This window comes from Diplotaxodon limnothrissa, linkage group LG8 (assembly GCF_057381915.1).
Source record: "Diplotaxodon limnothrissa isolate DT_005_m linkage group LG8, D_limnothrissa_male_GT1.1, whole genome shotgun sequence".
NCBI classification, from domain to species: Eukaryota; Metazoa; Chordata; class Actinopteri; order Cichliformes; family Cichlidae; genus Diplotaxodon; species Diplotaxodon limnothrissa.
This window is the reverse complement of record NC_140603.1, coordinates 25,635,248-25,654,883: the sequence shown is the minus strand read 5'-3', so window position 1 is coordinate 25,654,883 and position 19,636 is coordinate 25,635,248. Positions and strand designations below refer to the sequence as shown.

The 19,636-nt window shown below is 41.6% G+C and overlaps 1 protein-coding gene across 1 annotated transcript; it reads left to right on the top strand.

Annotated features, from left to right (window-relative positions):
* The first annotated feature begins 491 nt into the window (after positions 1-491).
* Positions 492-18,804, top strand: col1a1b (collagen, type I, alpha 1b). The gene is made up of 51 exons (XM_085361557.1): positions 492-715; positions 2,096-2,284; positions 2,857-2,873; positions 2,980-3,018; positions 3,734-3,826; positions 4,382-4,444; positions 4,538-4,582; positions 4,762-4,815; positions 5,110-5,163; positions 5,394-5,447; positions 5,671-5,724; positions 5,819-5,872; positions 5,982-6,026; positions 6,201-6,254; positions 6,417-6,461; positions 6,649-6,702; positions 7,845-7,943; positions 8,048-8,092; positions 8,178-8,276; positions 8,380-8,433; positions 8,532-8,639; positions 8,899-8,952; positions 9,101-9,199; positions 9,284-9,337; positions 9,424-9,522; positions 9,675-9,728; positions 9,857-9,910; positions 10,081-10,134; positions 10,241-10,294; positions 10,408-10,452; positions 10,559-10,657; positions 12,070-12,177; positions 12,439-12,546; positions 12,925-12,978; positions 13,097-13,150; positions 13,276-13,383; positions 13,606-13,659; positions 13,790-13,843; positions 13,941-14,102; positions 14,196-14,303; positions 14,978-15,085; positions 15,224-15,277; positions 15,357-15,464; positions 15,563-15,616; positions 15,737-15,844; positions 16,152-16,205; positions 16,312-16,419; positions 16,501-16,783; positions 16,884-17,074; positions 17,172-17,414; positions 17,521-18,804. The coding sequence occupies exons 1-51, from the start codon at positions 634-636 to the stop codon at positions 17,665-17,667; spliced, it is 4,335 nt and encodes a 1,444-aa protein (XP_085217683.1). The 5' UTR covers positions 492-633; the 3' UTR covers positions 17,668-18,804.
* Positions 18,805-19,636: the final 832 nt, after the last annotated feature.

Sequence of the window (19,636 nt, the reverse complement as noted above, 5' to 3'; positions counted from 1 at the left end):
CATGTAAGGAGTCCCAAAATATCCTGTTTAATCTTGTTACTCTTCGTGCGTAAATTACGCAAACTTCTCTTCGGCTGAATTCCTCAAACATTGCGTTGAACCCTTTACATATATAAAATAAATAAATAAAATAAAACTCCCGTCATGAAATAAAACTGTGAAAAAGAACTCAACTTCCTGCACATCTGAAAGCAAACAGCTGCTCAGCATATCGATGAACACGGGAAAGACAAAACGCCTCAACACGAGTGTCAATTAAGAAAATCCACGGAGCGTTAAGAAGATAAAACACGTCTGCGAGGTCGAGAGCCTGCGTGTAAATGATGCCTTTCCTCATCATCCACGTTTGAGCTGAAACGTGAACTTGTTTGACATGTTCTAAGACGGCCCATCTCTCTGATGAAGGAGGGCCTCTGACTTGAACATGTACAAGTTATCTGCTGCGCACAGGACCTCCCCAAAAGTTTAGGCATATAAAAGCCAAGTTAACTCATTTGTTTAGGCAGTAGGGAGTTTCTGCTAGGGTCTGGATTGGAGTTACACACAGACCGGACCCTACCGTGTATGAGTGGTGTCTGAGGAGATAGAGGATTCCCCTTTTCCGCAAAGAATCTACATGTCTAATATTTAGACATGTTCAGCTTTGTGGATATTCGGTTAGCGCTTTTGCTCAGCGCAACAGTGCTTTTGGCGAGAGGTCAAGGCGAGGATGATAGTAAGTATCACTTTCAAACATTGATTTGAGTTGTTTTTGGAGCGTTGGCACCCTCAGGATGTGGATAGCCAGCAAAGGATGCTGAGCAGTTTGCTGGTGCTGATCGTCCTCTGCGGGATACCCGACTCCAGTGGGCAGACATGGTGAAAGTTGTTACACAGTGAGGCGCTTTGGTGGTTTCTTTGGAGACTTGGAAGCGAGTAGGAATTTATAGACTGGATTTTTTCCATTATTGACTGCTCCTTTCACTGGCATGCAGATACATGCTCAGTGTGCGTCCTCCTGCTGGAGTGCAAACCTGAAGGGAGCAGCTGCATTGTGTCTGATGCGCAGTGACAGGACAATGGTTCCATGAGATCTGAAGCAAATTTAGATAGGCGAATGAGTCTGATAAAACAAATCGTTTATATCTGTTTTGTCTGGAAAGCAGTCTTCTCTAGTTTTATAAGTTTGCGTTCTAGCTGATAAGCATGCGTCAAAGCCTGTAAGACTTGATCTTTAATCAACAGTTCACCAAAAACGCATCAAGAGAGAGCAGACAGAATTAATTTTGGTAATCAAGTGTGAGAAATTACTGTTTCAGTTGAAAAGGCAAAACTTCATGTCTAATGTCTAAGAAGCACACCGAATTAAACGTTTTTTCAGGCTGTGTAAAACTGGACACGGTTACCTGAAAAAAAGCGAGAATGGAAAAATCGCTTAAGTCTGACGTCGACCGTTAAAAACGCCAGTCTAGACGTCAATTAATCACCAAAGCAGCCTGGGCGCGGAAGGTGGTTTTTTTGCAGGGTAACAGCGCCGCTTTGTGGCAAATACTGGAACTGTGCATTCATCCTCCCATTTCTCTGGCCCAACCTCATATCCACTGCCTGACATCTGCGTAGGCCCCACGAAAGTTTCCGTTCAGCGTTATAATCAAATGTTTCAGGAGGGAACATCTACATAGGACAGTTGGACAAGACCATTACTACCCCTTATCTCTCTGCAGCCAGAATTTCTATATTTGACAGGCTCAAATTATATGTAGTTCCTGTAGATGTGCCTGGATGTTAGACTTTATTACATGCTCCTTTCCTGATCACACATCAGTCACCAAACACACAGTTTTCTAAGGTCAATAACAGCCCACAGTTTTTATATAAAATATGCCAGCTTTGTGTTTGTGTTATTTAGAGTCTGGTCTACGTGGTACTAGCTCCCTTGATCTCTTATATGAATTTGATACAGTCTTTAAGCAAAAGCCCATCCACCATAATGTACACCTGTGCAGGTGTAGCAATTCCAAACTATCCAATCTAAACACAAATTAGTTGTACTAACTTCTAGAACTTATGTTCTCATCACATTATCGCCTAACTCATCGTGATTTTCTTGTCTCAGGAACATTTGGCAGCTGCACATTAGATGGACAGTTGTACAACGACAAGGATGTATGGAAACCAGAACCCTGCCAGATCTGCGTCTGCGACAGCGGAACCGTCATGTGCGACGAGGTGATCTGTGAGGACACATCCGACTGCGCCGATCCCATTATTCCAGACGGAGAGTGCTGCCCTATCTGCCCTGATGGTACTGCTCACCAATTCCGAGCTTTATTTAGCTTTTTGGCACCACCCACTTTCCCTTTTGCTCCATCTTTGACCAGCCATGGCTTTCTGCCCTCAAAAGGACTCAATGCCCTTGGCCTTCCTGCCTGCCTATCTGCCTGCTTGTTTAAGGATTTTTCATTCAGAACCGAATCATTTTGGATTACGTTTTGATCCCTAAATTTTTAAATGTGAATTCTTTTAACAATGGATTATCCCTGCTCTTTGGCAAAGTTTGGCAATGATTATATAATTTCCCATTCAGTCCACATATGCAGTGAAAGTAGAGGGTTCTGCTGAACTTATACCTACTTTCCTATTTTTTCCACTGCAAAACTTACTTAGCAGTAACGTTTTAGATTGGGTTGGAGTTGATAATTATGAGAAATCCAGCATTTCATGGATGATTCAGCCTTCACTCACAAGTAACTACAGACAACTTATTGCTTACAGTTACCCATCACTTTCGCCTTTTCCATTATCTTTAAATATGAATAAATGTGTCTCCTATGAACATTAAAGAGGTGCTGACATTTTTTTTCTGTTTGTTTCCAGGTCAAGATTATCCTGAGGTACCTTTCCCTTTTGATGATGATTATTTTTATTAGTCTTATTATTATTATATCTAATTATGTTGTATATGAATTAGCATAACTCCAGTTTTCTGTCTGTCCATAGCCAACTTCCGAAGGACCCATTGGCCCCAAGGGAGACCCGGTAGGTGCTGCATTATTTAAATTATTAAAAACATTCATACTATTGAAGACATCTTCTGTTTGTCTGTCAGTACAAGTGACAGATAAGTTTTTTACATATATATATATATATATATATATATATATATATATGGCCATTTGTCTGTTTAAAACTGACAAAGGGTCTGTTATCTCTTTCAGAAATATGGTTTTCTTCTGAAATGTGTTGAAACAAAGATGGTTGTTTTTTGCTGTTCTCATGAGACATAATAATATTTTATTCAGCTTTAGTTCCAAATCTTTTGAATCACCATAATTGGTGCATAACAGGTGGCTGGTTGTGTTTGTTTTTAGAAGGAGGATGTTTTGTTTCCTATATTCTTGTCTAGCTAAAAATGTCAAAATAGACACAATCACTATGCATCAGCTAAGTGAGCCCTCACAAACTGATTTGATGAACTGATTTTCTGATGAAGCTGCTTGTTACTGATGACCTTTGATAATTAGGTCAGAAGGTCAAAAGGTCATTGCAAACTTCACAAGTGATTAAAGACAAATTGGAGGAGGAGGAGAAACATTAGGGCCAACTTTGAAGCTTTTTTAAGTACTTAAAACTACATCTGCATCACTTCTTTATATTGTAAGATCCTTTATATTTGCTATTAAGCTTTGTGAAATTAAGAAAAATAATTGAAATAACTAGCCCTGAATATTGCTAATTAATCTTTTTCCCCCAGGGTCCTCCTGGTTATCCTGGCGGTAATGGAATCCCTGGCGATCCTGGCCCACCTGGCCCCCCTGGCCCCCCTGGCCCCCCTGGCCTTGGCGGAGTAAGTATCATCGCATCAGAACATCCAAGACAGGGACTGAGTTTTGTTGATGACAAATGAGACCCATCTCATTTTCCATGTTACTTCTGCTATCTGGCATGGATTGTCTTCAGTTCTATACTGAACGCCAATTTAATAATCAAGGTGCTGAAGATTTCACTTCAAAGCTGGGACAGTTCCTCCATGTGTATTTCAGCACTGAGAGTACTGACAGCTCCCTTCTCCTCACATTAATGTCTCAAAGTGAAGAGTGCTCGAAGTTTATCTAGTGACCTGAACTGATACATAAAAGGATTCTTACTATTTTAAAATCTCCATGTTTGAATAGATCACATTGATTTCCATACAGAACATCCTATTCCTACCTTAGAAAACGAGTCTTTACACTATAGGGTGTGTGTTAGCAAGTGACTATGTAACATACAACAGTGACCTAACAGTAGGGGGGAAGATGGTGTGCTGTGCAAAGTTTTTCATGCTCTTCTATTGTCTTCCACTACAGTAACTGTACCTTGAGGTGTTTGGTGATTAACTCTTTGTGTGCTCCTCCCACAGAACTTCTCTCCTCAATATTCTGACCCCTCAAAATCTAGTGGCCCACCTGTTCCTGGCCCAATAGTAAGTAGGTTTTATCTCTCTCAAAATACCCTCATTTGATAATTATGTATAGGTGCAAGTATTTATTGGCTTCTTCTCTGCCTTCGTCAATAGGGTCCTATGGGTCCCCGTGGTCCTCCTGGATCTTCCGGCCCCCCTGTAAGTATTTCTCTATTAAATAAACGGTAGTCCAAGTATTCCATGCATTTGTAAAACCATGCAATTACAATAGGCCAGAGATTTCTTCCCTACATGTTTTCTTGCTTTAGATGTAAAACAGGAAAATGAATACTTTAAAGAAGCTATTACACTGAAATGTTTCTCTCGTTGTCCCTCAGGGTCCTCAGGGTTTCACTGGACCTCCTGGAGAGCCTGGTGAGCCCGGAGCTTCTGTGAGTATACATGACGTTCTACTAAACCTCTACCTTCCCTTGTTTTGTCTGTGCCTTTTTCCAGTTCGAGCTAGTGTAAAAGTTGGTTGTGAACCCCAGAAAGTCTTTAGACAGAATACTTCCTGTATTCATTCTACTTCCTGTTTTAATCACTGACCTACTGACACAAATCACTTTTTTCATGCCAACCAATTCCCTGTGCTGTACCTAGAGCAGCACAGAGCATATTCAGACACTTGCTTAAAATAGTCAGCAGTGTGTTTTGCTAATCCAGTAATTTATTGGTGTTTTTAGGGTCCAATGGGTTCTCGTGGTCCTGCTGGTCCCCCTGGAAAGAACGGAGATGATGTAAGTGATCTATTGAGAATTTTATTTCATGTCTATGCTTGTTTTCTGGGACACTTCATACAGAAATGTCATGCCTAGCTAACTGGGACACATAACTAATATTGGTTCACTTAAAATAGTGAATATGCTATTCTTTTAAATGTGTTGAGGTCTGTAATTGCTTTTGTTGATTGTTTGTTTGCACGAGCTTACTTCATATTCCTCATCGCGTCTCTGTGTGTTTACAACAGGGTGAGGCTGGCAAACCTGGACGCCCCGGTGAGCGCGGAGCTGCTGGACCTCAGGTGAGTGGTTCCCACTAGGGCAAAGGTCAGGAGATGGTAGGCCAAAAATGAAACCTAAACTGAGAAAAGCTGTTATTCAGCATGTATGTAGGGGCAAACAAGTTGTTGTGAAATATATTCATTTCCACATATTTATCCATTATGTTTAGTTTTCCAGGCCTCATTGTGCTACCTTCCAAATGCAGTCGAAGTTATTCACATCGTTCTTCTTTTTCTCATCTAGGGTGCTCGTGGATTCCCTGGCACCCCTGGACTTCCAGGCATCAAGGGACACAGAGTGAGTCTGAATAGTAATAAAAAGAAAAAAAAATCACTTTTAAACAGTTATGAGTGGTGATTGAGTTTAAAATGCTCGCTAATTTTCTTTGTAGGGCTTCAGCGGTCTAGATGGAGCCAAGGGAGACTCTGGACCTGCTGGCCCTAAGGTAAGATTTCACAATGATTGCATTTCATTGTGAAATGATATTAATCTGCATCTTTATAAAACCACAATTTAAAGCTGATCTCTTGTCTTTTTCCTGTATTTGTTTACAGGGAGAGCCTGGCGCTTCTGGTGAGAATGGTATCCCCGGTGCCATGGTATGTTTTTGCTCCCATTAATCAAGTTGTTGACATATGAATCGTTTTAAGGATTAAACACTGTTTTGTAATAACAGTTCAGATTAGATGCAGCACTGCCATTTTTTCCAACGCATATCTTCAAAAACTAGGCCAAACCTTCTTGTGACCTTGGTTTGTTTTTGTCTTTTCTAGGGTGCTCGTGGTCTTCCCGGAGAGAGAGGCCGCCCTGGAGCTCCCGGCCCTGCTGTAAGCACTTTTCCTCTCCTTAGTCACTTATTAAAAGACCCATAATTACTACTGAAAAACAACACAAAAGCTGGGAGATTGTTGTGTTCTTCTCTCATGTTTCGTGTCTTACTATTGGTTGGATCTGAAAATATTTGATGTAATCTCTTCTCTCCGCTGCAGGGTGCTCGTGGTAATGATGGCAACACCGGTCCTGCTGGTCCTCCTGTAAGTACTGAATTTTGCATTGTTCATTTCAAATTCATTCGAGACTATAATTTAGATCTGTCCACAAAATGCTTTAGTAAGAGATTCATACCATAAACGAAGGGATTCTTCCTCAGCTTTCCAATCAATTTATTACAATGTTTGTGGCTCAGCATTGTGTCTTAATATGCTCTATATTAAATTTCAGGGACCTACTGGATCTGCTGGCCCCTCTGGATTCCCTGGCGGTGCTGGTGCTAAGGTAAGTCACCCAAAAGACTTCAAGAGTACATATGATATCATAATAGCTTTCCTGATTGACCTTTATATTTATAACCATTAGATAATGTTGACAGTAAAGCTCTCTCAAGTCTAATCTCAAAATTTAGGTAGCCAAGGAAAGCTTTGGAGAACCATGACAATATTTTAGCTTATTATCCCCTTAATCCCTCACTAGGTGTCTCATCAACTCCCCAAGTATTAGTAGCTTATTAGTAGAACATTACGGGGACTCTGTGTGATTATGCCTTGTTTGGACTTAAAATGAGCAAACTTCCTGGTAAGAATTGTGTAGAAGCTACATACATCTAACTCAAGAAACACAGAATTTCCCAAAATGAGAAATTTGTGTCCAATGTCATGCATCTCTCCTCTCCCATGAGAAAGGTCTCGGCTTAACCCACTTCAATCTTTTCTTACACATCTGGTCTGTAAAGCTCTTTGAATGCCTAAAGCTTCTTGGCACTGGTCAGATTTCACCCTCAGGCCATTTGAATTACAATATACTCCAAGGTTAGCATGGATTGTAGCCTATTACCCAAGCAGTAAAATTGCTAATAGCGTATTTAGCCTAATACTGTATACTTCAGGTGAACAGTCTAACCACCAGATGGCATCAGTAGGCTTCTAATGGCGCCTCTCCTTCCTGATGCCATTACCGAAGGAGCTATTTTAAATATCCTGTAACTTTCACCTACTATGATGTCACAAATTCCTGATTTATTTTAGGAATAAAGAGGAGGAGAATAAAAAAAACAGTCATGATGACAGAACAATCATGCAGTTTGAAGTTTCTTTCTAGATAAATCACTTTAGGATTATTGTGGGGACAGTTATGTCTCTAAAAACACACATTATTTGTGCTCAAATTCCTTCATAAATAATATTGTTAGGTGCATGTGTTACGCTCAAAATACATTTTATTTTCCACTTGTATAGCTAAGAGCAATACACCATAGCTTTGATAGAAAATTGCCTGTCTTTTGAGTGATATTTAGTGTGTATATAATATTTAATCTTTAAATTATGTTTCTGATGTTCAGTGTGGTCTCCTTCTCCTTTATCAGAGCACAGACATAATATTGGCGGTGCAGATTTATGAAATATTTTTGTCTTTGTGCACAGGGAGAGACTGGTGCTCCAGGAGGCCGTGGATCTGAGGGACCCCAGGGAGCACGTGGTGAGCCTGGTAACCCCGGACCTGCTGGACCCGCTGGACCTGCTGTGAGTAGATGCTCAACTTACACATACCATCATGTCTATCTCAGATGTTATAATAAAAAAACACTGAACAATTTCAACATTTTATATTATTCCTCTTTTAACAGGGTGCTCCTGGATCTGATGGTTCCGCTGGCTCTAAGGGTGCTCCTGTAAGTATCATTTACAATGATTACATTTATTCCATTTCAGTCCTGCACATGAAGTGTGCTTACACCCCACATTTTCCATCTGTAGGGTGCTGCTGGTATTGCTGGTGCTCCTGGCTTCCCCGGTAGTCGTGGTCCTGCTGGAGCTCAGGGAGCTGTTGGTTCTCCTGGCCCTAAGGGTAACAATGTGCGTTGGCAATTGATTTAGTGTTTTTTAATGTTTTTGTCAGTATTTTATAGATCCTAGATTACCTGATAGCTAAATAAAATGTGTATGCTTCTGCCAACAGGGTGACCCTGGTCCCTCTGGTCCTAAGGGAGAGCCTGGTGCCAAGGGAGAGCCTGTAAGTTTCAAAATACAATGATCCTGAACAGTTTCCACTGCATCTTGCCAAGATAATAAATTCATGCTTGGTTTAATGAAATTTCCTTTCTTTTGCAGGGACCCGCTGGAGTTCAGGGACTTGCTGGCCCCTCTGGTGAGGAGGGAAAGAGAGGAGCTCGTGGAGAGCCTGGTGGTGCTGGACCCCGTGGACCCCCTGGAGAGCGTGTATGTTTGTCCCTCTTTATCTTCGACCATGTGAAATTGTGTGCCTTATGGAAAACAGCATTAAAATAGCCAACACTCTCACCATCACTCATTATGTTTTAATTGAAAATGTCCATGTTGAAACCCTTTGATTTCTTTTTCTACAAAGTGTTCTGAAATTGCAGTGTGCTAAATTCCCACGGGGATTCATCTTAGTAGTTGGAGCCCAGCACCTACTTCCCTTTTAATGACTTGGTCGGTGTCTCTGTTCTTCCATTAGGGTGCCCCTGGTGCTCGTGGTTTCCCTGGTGCTGATGGAGGTGCTGGTGGCAAGGTGAGTTAGTCAACTAAAATCACTTAGCCACCTTACTCCAACTTATTCAAACCTATCAGAATAGCTAAACAAGCCATTACTGATCATTTAAGTCATAAATTGTATCCAGTATCACAGCTTCTAGATCTTTTATTAACTTATATTACAGGGTGCCCCAGGTGAGCGTGGTTCCCCTGGCCCAATGGGAGCTCAGGGAGTCACTGGTGAGTCTGGAAGCCCTGGTGCTCCTGGTGCCCCTGGACTGAAGGTTAGCACGACGATGTACTTCTTCAAATGCAACATTTCTGTGATGTTTTGGTCATGAATTTTACACATTAACTGTTCTCCTCAGGGTATGACTGGTAGCCCTGGAAGCCCTGGACCTGATGGCAAAGCTGGACCTGCTGTAAGTATTGAGCATCAAATAAACATATGTTATATGTTACATCACTCTTAGAACTTCATTTTTTGTTTTGTTTTTTTTATATCTAGGGTTCTCCTGGACAAGATGGTCGCTCTGGACCTCCTGGCCCCGGTGGATCCAGAGGACAGCCTGGAGTTATGGGATTCCCCGGACCCAAGGGAGCTTCTGTGAGTTTACAGAGCTTTTCTGCTCATTGTCTTTCCAGATGTCATGGATGTGATTTTTCTTTTTAGCCCATAGAAATTAGTTTAAATAGAAATAATAGAGCAGAATTTCCCCATGTGGCAGATATAAATATGCACTTATTTCTTTTTACTAGGGTGATGGTGGTAAACCTGGTGAGAGAGGTGCAACTGGACCTGCTGGCGCTGTTGTAAGTAATTATACTTTTCCCACTTAAACAGTCACTTAAAACAAGTTCCACCATTAAAGACTGTATATATTAATATAATAGTGGAAACAGAGTGTAACAGTCGAGCATTTGGCTGTTTTTAATCACAGGGTGCTCCAGGCAAAGACGGTGATGTTGGTGCTCCTGGACCTTCTGGCCCCGGTGTATGTATCTTATCTGCATTATTAAACAGAAATTATGTTTGCATAGCATTTGAGTAGTTTGATGTATCAGAGGACAGAAGCCATAGTTGTATCTTTTATGTGGCTGACATGGATGCTTATGGTGAATCAGAGTTTGCATTGTGTCATTTTGTTCTCGTCTTTTTGTTTAGGGACCTGCTGGAGAGAAAGGAGAGCAGGGACCCGCTGGACCTCCTGGATTCCAGGTGGGCTTTAGACATTATTCCAACAGCCACAGCACTCTCATATCTATTGTTGTGTTATAACGTCAGTTGATAACCCTAAAACATTGTACCTTTCATCCCTGTGCAGGGACTTCCTGGACCCCAAGGTTCTACTGGTGAGACTGGCAAGCCTGGTGAGCAGGTATGTAGTCAGTTACAAAGGACACACTAGAACCAGCTTTCCCCCCTTCTGTCTTCATGTTGACACAGTAAGTCAGACGTCATAACCCTCTCCCTTCTCCTTCTTTTATTCAGGGTGCTCCTGGTGAGGCAGGACCTTCTGGCCCATTTGGACCAAGAGTGAGTATCCCCTCTGTTGCAGAAGCAAAACATTTTCAGCTCCTGTGGTAGACATCAACTTACTGGCAAAACATTTTGTGGCTGATGAGTTCCTTCTTTCCTTCAGGGTGACAGAGGATTCCCTGGTGAGCGTGGTGGAATTGGCATTGCTGGCCCAACCGGACCCCGTGGTGCTCCTGGACCCGCTGGTAACGATGGACCTAAGGTAGGTCAGAAAAACGTCTAAACGATGAAGAAACTTTACTGATTTGGCATTTGAGATTCCTTTTTTTTTCTTGCTGTGTGTCAAATCCAGTCCATTTTTTGAAATGGCACAGAAATAAAATTGAAAAATCTACCTGATGTCAAGTTGTAAACCACCAAAAACTAAACACATATTTACTCAGGTATGTTTCTACTCCCAGCTTTTCTCAGAAAACAAGGAGAGCAAACTATTCAGTATTTCTGCCCTTTGTTTTTAAGTTCTTCTTTTATAGTATAAACCAGCCTGCCTGGACATTTAAACGACACATTCATTAAAAATCAGATGTTCAGAGTGGATATGGCACCAAGAATAATCATATTTATATAAAGACTTAAAAGTAGCAAGCAAGTTATTTATGTTGCAAAGGAACTGTAAGGTTTTCAGTTCAGAAATGTTTGTCACAGTCCTATTTATTTGCATTTTAAAGATAGAGGACACATTTTTCAACCCAGACCTCACCTGGATCGCATATAAAAATGATCTAGTGTTTGTAGCTGCTGTGCAACACTATTAAACCATCACAAAACTCATATGTTAAAAACACACTCCTGTATATCGTAGATTAGTTTGCAGGTCTGTTTTTATCACTACATATTTGATTGGTAGATCCTTATGCAGGGTTCCTGTTGCAGCCCCAATCTTCTCCTGGGATTAAACTAGGGATCTTTTGCCTGTTAGGTAAAGGTGTAACCCGCCACACTATAAAGCCAATAGATTTTACCTCCTCTGTACTTGTAAAAAGGTAATTTTAGCATTTTGTATGTATATTCTTTCATTTCAAGAATAAACAATAATATATTTAGAGCATATAGAGCAAGCTTTCTGCTTCAACATGTTGTCATTAGTCTATGGCTTCACATGCTTAAGGTTTAAAGAAACTGCTAAACATAAATGTGTACAAGCAAAACAGTAGCAGTAAAGGTGTTTTTTTCATCCACAGGTGACTTTGTGGACAATTTATATTTGCTTTTATGACAGAAACAACCTGAGCTTCAGATTCAACAGAGAGCAATATCAGAGATCCAGAAAAACACATTAACACCCATCACCTGGTGGTAATCAGCCTGTAATGTCACGCCTGTAAAGATAATTCTTCACTTTAGTTTTGCAGGTTTGAGTGCAAAACTAATTAACCCATGAGTTAGAGAAACTAGAAAATGCTGCAAAACAACAAATGTCTCAAGACTAAAATCACTGGGCATTGGTGCAAATAACTAAAATAAGATTTAGGACCAGCAAAATTCTCCTTTTCTTAAACTCATTGTGCTTATCATAACAGAAACAAATCTACCAACATGGTTCATTTGTTGAGCTCCAGTGACCTGTATTAGCTGGATAACAATGTGAGTCTTCCTGTTTTTGTGTGTACCCAGGGAGAGCCTGGTACTGCCGGTGCCCCCGGTGGTTTGGGATCCCCCGGTATGCAGGGAATGCCTGGTGAACGTGGAGCCGCTGGTCTCCCCGGTGCCAGAGGAGAGAATGTGAGTATCACACCAATCCCATTCGTATAAAGAAAAAGGCGTGCACAGTTCGATTTTCTCATCATTAAATTTTTTTAAGCTCAGTGAAGATAAAATATCTTATGTATTATACCTGTTATATCATGTGAAATCTTATATCATGTTTTCCCAATATTTAATAAAGATTTAATTACTCTAGAAATGTTGTAATGATTCAAATAACTGTAGCTGTGTAATTTTTATATCAACACAAGTAACTTTTTGTAACCTTTCTCTTTTTAGGGTGAGGCTGGTGGCAAGGGAGCTGATGGTGCCCCTGGCAAAGATGGCCCACGTGGTCTGACCGGTCCTATTGGAGTCCCCGGACCTCCCGGTGCTCAGGGTGAGAAGGTGAGATTGGACAAAAAATTGGTTTTGGCCTTCAAATATTAGCTGTTCGAGTTTAATAATTTTACAGGACCTTTTCTTCATTCAATTTTCATGTCTGGAGTGAAATTTGTTAGTAGTCTTACAACATTTTTACCCACACTTACAGTATGCATAAGTCAATGTCATAATTATATGAAACATGATGAATAGCATGCCACATTAATGCAATATTAAAAGATAATAAGACCAACCATGAGTTAAATAGAAATTCAGTGCTTTACTTAATTTTGGCTTTAATGTGGATTATCTGCAAGTGTCATTGATCATAAAATACGTGATTGGGATTAGCAACCAATGTGCCTACTGACCTCCTTTTTTCTCCTTCACCTCTGGTTTTAGGGTGAGCCTGGTGCTGTTGGAGTTGCTGGACCTAGTGGTCCTCGTGGTTCCCCTGTAAGTTCTTTTCTAAACTCAAAATCAGATTAAAACCTGGGGAAAAACAATCAAAATATTTATAACTCTGATATGCACATTATTATGACTGAATGACCTTACTTTATTACTTCAACAGGGTGACCGTGGTGAGCACGGACCTCCTGGAGCTGCCGGATTTGCTGGACCTCCTGTAAGCCCCTTTTTTTCACTAATTTAGATGCTTAAAAAAAGTCACATTTGTTGACTTTGGATAACATTTGAGACGCAAAAAAAGCCATGCATTGATGCATTTCTTCTTTTCATCTCCAACCTCAGGGTGCTGATGGTCAGCCTGGTGCTAAGGGCGAGAGTGGTGACAGTGGACCCAAGGGAGATGCTGGTCCTCCTGGACCTACCGGACCTGCTGGAGCTGCTGGTCCTCAGGTAGATTGACCTTCATTGTGATTTGTAGTATACATCTGGTGAATATATAGTAAATGGAATAGAATAAATGGAATAAAATGTTCTGGGGGGTTTTGCACCGTAGATTCATTATTGTGTTCATAAGAAATTGCATATACTGTTTACATAAACATTCATATTTTTCCTATTTTAATTAGCATTGTTGGTATTAGATGCCTCACTTGCAAATATTTCCGTCAACAGGGACCTTCTGGAGCTCCTGGACCCAAAGGTGCTCGTGGTAGTGTTGGTTCCCCTGTAAGTATTCATTCATATTTTTCTTTTGACACTGACTTACAAACTCAATGAGATTATTTGTAGTTACAGTTGCTTATGTGTTTTAAAGCTTCATTGATCACGTATTTGGTTTGGTTGTGTGTCTTGCTAGGGTGCTACTGGTTTCCCTGGACCTGCTGGAAGAGTTGGACCCCCTGGCCCTGCTGTGAGTTTCTGATCATTTTTAGTGCGATCTATCTATGTTATATTGGAACAGCGATCAGTGATTTTTATGTTACCATAACATTGTATGTTGTTTCCAGGGAGCTGCTGGAGCCCCTGGACCCGGAGGACCTACTGGCAAAGATGGAGCAAGGGGAGCTCGTGGTGAGACTGGCCCTGCTGGCCGCCCTGGTGAGGCTGGTGCTGCTGGACCCCCAGGACCTAGTGGCGAGAAAGGATCTGCTGGTTCTGATGGAGCCCCTGTAAGTCACTGTTACCCTTTTGGTCCATAATAGATATTCTATGTGTTTTTTGAAAGTCTAAAACATAACTAACCATTATTTCCTTATGTGCAGGGTGCCCCTGGTATCCCTGGACCCCAAGGTATTGCTGGACAGCGTGGTATTGTAGGTCTCCCTGGACAGCGTGGAGAGCGTGGTTTCGGTGGTCTGCCTGGACCATCTGTGAGTTTGTGTCTGAAATCCTTTATGTCTGCTTATATAGGGGGTTCTGTGTAGGGGACAATACAGTGAGCTCAACCAGAAGATGAAAAAAAAAACTTAGACTACTTGGTTCATTTTCTTGAGTCTGTTAATTACATCACTTAAAACATGACAGATCAAAGTAACAGCATGCATTTGTTGTGATAAACACACATTATATATAATACACTTATCCAATTAAATTATTAGGTCAAATATATTTTGGAGTCTATATTGTCATGCTCTGCCCTTTTGACCTGTAACCTTCAGCATTTGTTTGGACACAACTTTTTGTAATGCATTGTCGAATACTGAGGCTAAAGGAATAATAACTAGTACTGCAAAGAGCAAACTCACTATGAAATATATAATTAGTAGCAAAGAAATTTGGACACATACAATGTTAAATAAACCATCCTTGTGTAAGGACATGGCAATATTACAATATTCCTTGGGAAATATTCCACAGTTTTCCTTTTGTCCATCTGACATCACACAGACTAAAGGTGAAAGACCAGCTAATATCTGATTTGATCACATTGGACATTTGGGTTCTCATATGCGTCTCTCTCTCTGGGTGGTGCTTAGAAAGGTTCAGCTCTGCAAAGAGCATCCACAGGAATCTAGAGGACTGACTTCTTATGCACTTTCTTTAGGGTGAGCCTGGAAAGCAGGGACCATCTGGACCTGTCGGTGAGCGCGGACCCCCTGGACCTGCTGGACCCCCTGGACTGTCTGGTCCAACTGGAGAGGCTGGCCGTGAGGTAAGAAGTCCCTTTTTTCTGTACTTTAACCATTAATTGGGCTAATCGGGCTACTCAGGTAGTACAATTAAAAATGCACTCACAATTCCCACAAATTCAGTTTCGCTGGCGAACATCTTTACTGCTTTACTTCCACAGGGATCTCCTGGTCATGATGGTGCACCTGGTCGTGATGGTCCTTCTGGCCCTAAGGTAACCCTATTTAACTTGGCTAATTTGATAATATTGACATGCATGAAACTATCTTCTCACTGGAAATGTGCACTCATAGGGAGACCGTGGTGAGACTGGCTTGGGTGGTCCCCCTGGACCTCCTGGTGCTCCTGGAGCTCCTGGAGGAGTTGGCCCCTCTGGCAAAACTGGTGACCGTGGAGAGAGTGTAAGTCCACTTTGTAGCTACCTTGAGCACATTTAAACAAAATGAACACACTTGTGATTTTTTCTGAATTCATATGTTCATATCTTTCTTTCCTTTAGGGTCCCTCTGGTCCTGCTGGTCCCTCTGGCCCTGCTGGTGCTCGTGGTCCTTCTGTACGTTTTTCATTGTATAATATGTATTATTAATATGAAACGTAAATTTTACATATTCAAGAAGACTGATTACTGTCTAATGATGAGATGGCATCTGGATCTTCTTTTTCTTTTATTCAGGGTCCAGCTGGTGCTAAGGGAGACAGAGGAGAGGCTGGTGAAGCTGGAGAGAGAGGCCACAAGGGACACAGAGGATTCACTGGTGCATCTGGTCTGCCCGGACCTTCTGTGAGTAACAGTTACCACATTAGCACTTTGGAAGAAATAAAAACTTTGTGCTGATAGCTGCATTTATCCTGTTACCCACAGCTGGATTTGCATTTAAGATTCAGGTGGATATTTACTGGAGTTTATTAAGGTCTTATAAACAGTTGCTAGTTACATCCATCATCAAGTTTTATAAAATACAACATTAATCAGTCTCACTTTTTAAAATTGACTTATGGACTTATTAAACTTGATTTTATCACATTTTCTATATTCTACTATATTTTGTTATACCATAGTTCATGTTAGCATCCTCATCTGTCTCTAGGGACCCCCTGGAGAGAGAGGCCCTGCTGGTGCTTCTGGACCCGCTGGACCTAGAGTAAGTACTACTGTTAACAGACACAAAACTTTCTTTATTTAAAGTTTTCCTTCAAATTTGTCAATCAGTTCAAGGCAAAAGGTGATCATTTGGTTTTCCTCCACAGGGACCTTCTGGATCAAACGGTGCCTCTGGTAAGGATGGTGTGAACGGTTTGCCTGGACCCATTGGACCTCCTGGACCTCGTGGTCGCAATGGAGAGATGGGACCTGCTGTAAGTTGAGCAATTATCATTACTTTATCCATATTCTTACACCTTCAGACAAGTTAAGCAACCCCTGGTGTCTCAAAACAGGGACCTCCTGGACCTCCCGGACCTGCTGGACCTCCTGGACCTCCCGGCAGTGGAATTGAGTTCATCAGCCAGCCTGTTCAGGAGAAGGCCCCTGATCCCCTGCGTGGTGGCCACTACCGCGCTGATGATCCTAATGTCATGCGCGATCGTGACATGGAGGTTGACACCACCCTTAAGACCCTGACACAGAAGGTTGAGAAGATCCGCAGCCCAGACGGTACCCAGAAGAGCCCAGCCCGCATGTGCCGTGATCTGAGGATGTGCCACCCTGAGTGGAAGAGCGGTGAGCGCAGATCAATTCTCTGACACAGCCTTTAGATAAAGTATAACACGAGGGTGAGCTCAGCGTGAGACTTTCTTTTTTTGATGTCCCTGTATTACAGGCATGTACTGGATTGATCCCAACCAGGGCTCTCCTCTGGATGCCGTCAAGGTCCACTGCAACATGGAGACTGGTGAGACTTGTGTCTACCCCAGCAAGTCCACCATCCCCATGAAGAACTGGTACCTCAGCAAGAACATCAGAGAGAAGAAGCACGTCTGGTTCAGCGAGTCCATGACCGGTGGATTCCAGGTGAGAAAACAGAGCAAATGAACAAACCTGGACAGTATTCATGCTTTACTATTAGGCCTGTGACACTATGCGTGCTTCTATTCTCTCCGTCACGCAGTTCCAGTATGGCAGCGATGGAGCTGATCTCGAGGATGTCAACATCCAGATGACTTTCATGCGCCTGATGTCTAACCAGGCCTCTCAGAACGTTACATACCACTGCAAGAACAGCATCGCCTACATGGATTCTGCCACCGGCAACCTGAAGAAGGCTCTGCTTCTCCAGGGATCCAACGACGTCGAGATCAGAGCGGAGGGCAACAGCCGCTTCACATACAGTGTCAGCGAGGATGGCTGCACGGTGAGTTTGCTCTCTCTTTGCCCCAGGGCTAAACTTACACAGGATCCAAGTATAAGAAAAGAGAAACTAATCTCTTACAATGTCTCCTTTCTGTTTCTCTCTACAGTCACACACTGGCACATGGGGCAAGACAGTCATTGACTACAAGACATCAAAAACATCCCGCCTGCCCATCATTGACATTGCTCCTATGGATGTTGGTGCACCTGATCAGGAATTTGGCGTCCAAGTTGGCCCTGTTTGCTTCTTGTAAAAATGAAAGAAATATGGACATGACATTGTTGTTTTTTTTTCTAGCAGTCATCTCTAAATCCTCTTTCTATGCATTCATTTGGCTGCCATTGGTCCACATGCTTAAAACCACTCTACTGAAGACAGTGTTTGTGTCTTTCCAATCATGAGAAGTTTTTTTTGGGACTGCTACTTCAAACGAAACCAACTACGAGGACACTTTAAAAAGAATCTTTTGTTTTCACTGGCAACAAGAAAATAATATATGCTTGTGTAAAATTTCCCCCCGGAGATTAAGACAAACAAAAAAAACAACAACCCAGATCTGCACATGCAATGAAACACAGGTGACTTTTGCCATTTTCTACCACTGCAGAAGGACATTGAAAACAACAAATGATATGTACCATTTTTCTGGTGTTAAATAAATTGTAAAAAGTGTGAAGTGTCTTCTTGTTCTAAATTAATGAGAAAAACACCTGAACGCTGAGCAGACAAAGCAAACACCAGCAAAAGAGCAAGACTAAAAAGCTCACCTTCATTGCAAAATCTAGATGGCTACCTCATAACAAGACATCACCCCCACTTTTTGCTATGTCACACACCACAAGTCTATTGGGGGAAACACTAAAACCATTCAAAGGTGCTATTACCGATTCAATGAGGTCCAGCTAGTGGTGTTTGATGGTGAAACTCACACTGTCGTACTGGAATCATTGCCACTTAATGCCTGCAGAACCTTTGGTGCTACTAAATTGACTCCTTGTCTTGTTGTCTATGCAGTGCAATTGTTTTCTTCTTAAGTGTTGGTTTGATAACAGAGGTCCTCTGAAAAAGTGATCACTGCAATTGTATTGCATGCAAATATGTCTGGTTCAATATCATTTTCCCTGCCCATGTGTTCAGTGTTGATCTTTCTGTCTGTTTGCCCCTGTGGAAAACTCCTCTTTACTAAAAAAACAAAAACCAAACAGCACACATCTTCCACCCTGTTGTTTATGTTGTTTGTTGATGTCTTTCTTGCGAAGGGTTTCTTAAAAAAGAATTTGAAGCAGACCCACTTTCATGGTTTAAAAGAGAGATTCTGTACTTATTTTGTACATGTATAATAAATCAAGATGTTTTTAATTATTTTGGGTGCTGAAATAAAGCATGTGAAGTGGTCTACTCAGTGGCAGAGTTTTCACTGTCCTGTTTTGCAACTGTTGTGAAACTGAGGTTTTAGAGAAGATAGCTCACGCTGAAGCTGTTTTTTGGGAGTTTTTTAGAGAGCTAGGTCTCTGGCCGAGAGATACAGAAGCAATTTTGTCCATGTGTTTAGAAATCAACTGTTCCACAACAGTTGCACTGACTACTTTTTGTTAAGCAGCAGTGAAAACAAGGCCAATATACCAAACTCTAGCTTTTTTTTGTGCCTAAAAAAGTTATTGGCTCCTTAGCTAAATTTCTTAAGAAACCAAACCTAAAATACTGCAAAATGCAGTTTGAATTATCAGTGAAGCAGCCGTAGTTGTTTCCTTGTCACACTGAAAAACAAGGAGCTAACTTTGCAGAAATGAATGCTTGTCTCAGAAGAGAAAACGCCCATACCAAATGAAGATACACCACCAGCGACTCCTTCTGGATGTCTAATGCAACAACGGCTGCTTCCTGCAGGCAAAGCACAGAAGCAAACTGGAATGAAAATTACTGCTGCAGTGCACTGCAAAGCTGCTATTATTTGCAGGCTTCATAGGCTTTCATCCTGCAAAACCAGATAAAAGCTGCAACCCTTTAAGAAGAGGGTGAACCTCTTTTTGATCCAGCCATAAGTGATGAATGATCTGTAAACTGTTGAACTGATCTCCTCTTCATAGTTTGCTTTGTCACTAGACAATTTACTGGCAAAACTGATTAGTGGTTCATACTGTCACAGCCCAACTCACCGAATGTGACGAGGTGATGATGATGAGGATGATGAGGTGACTTAGAAAACAGATATTTATAGATAA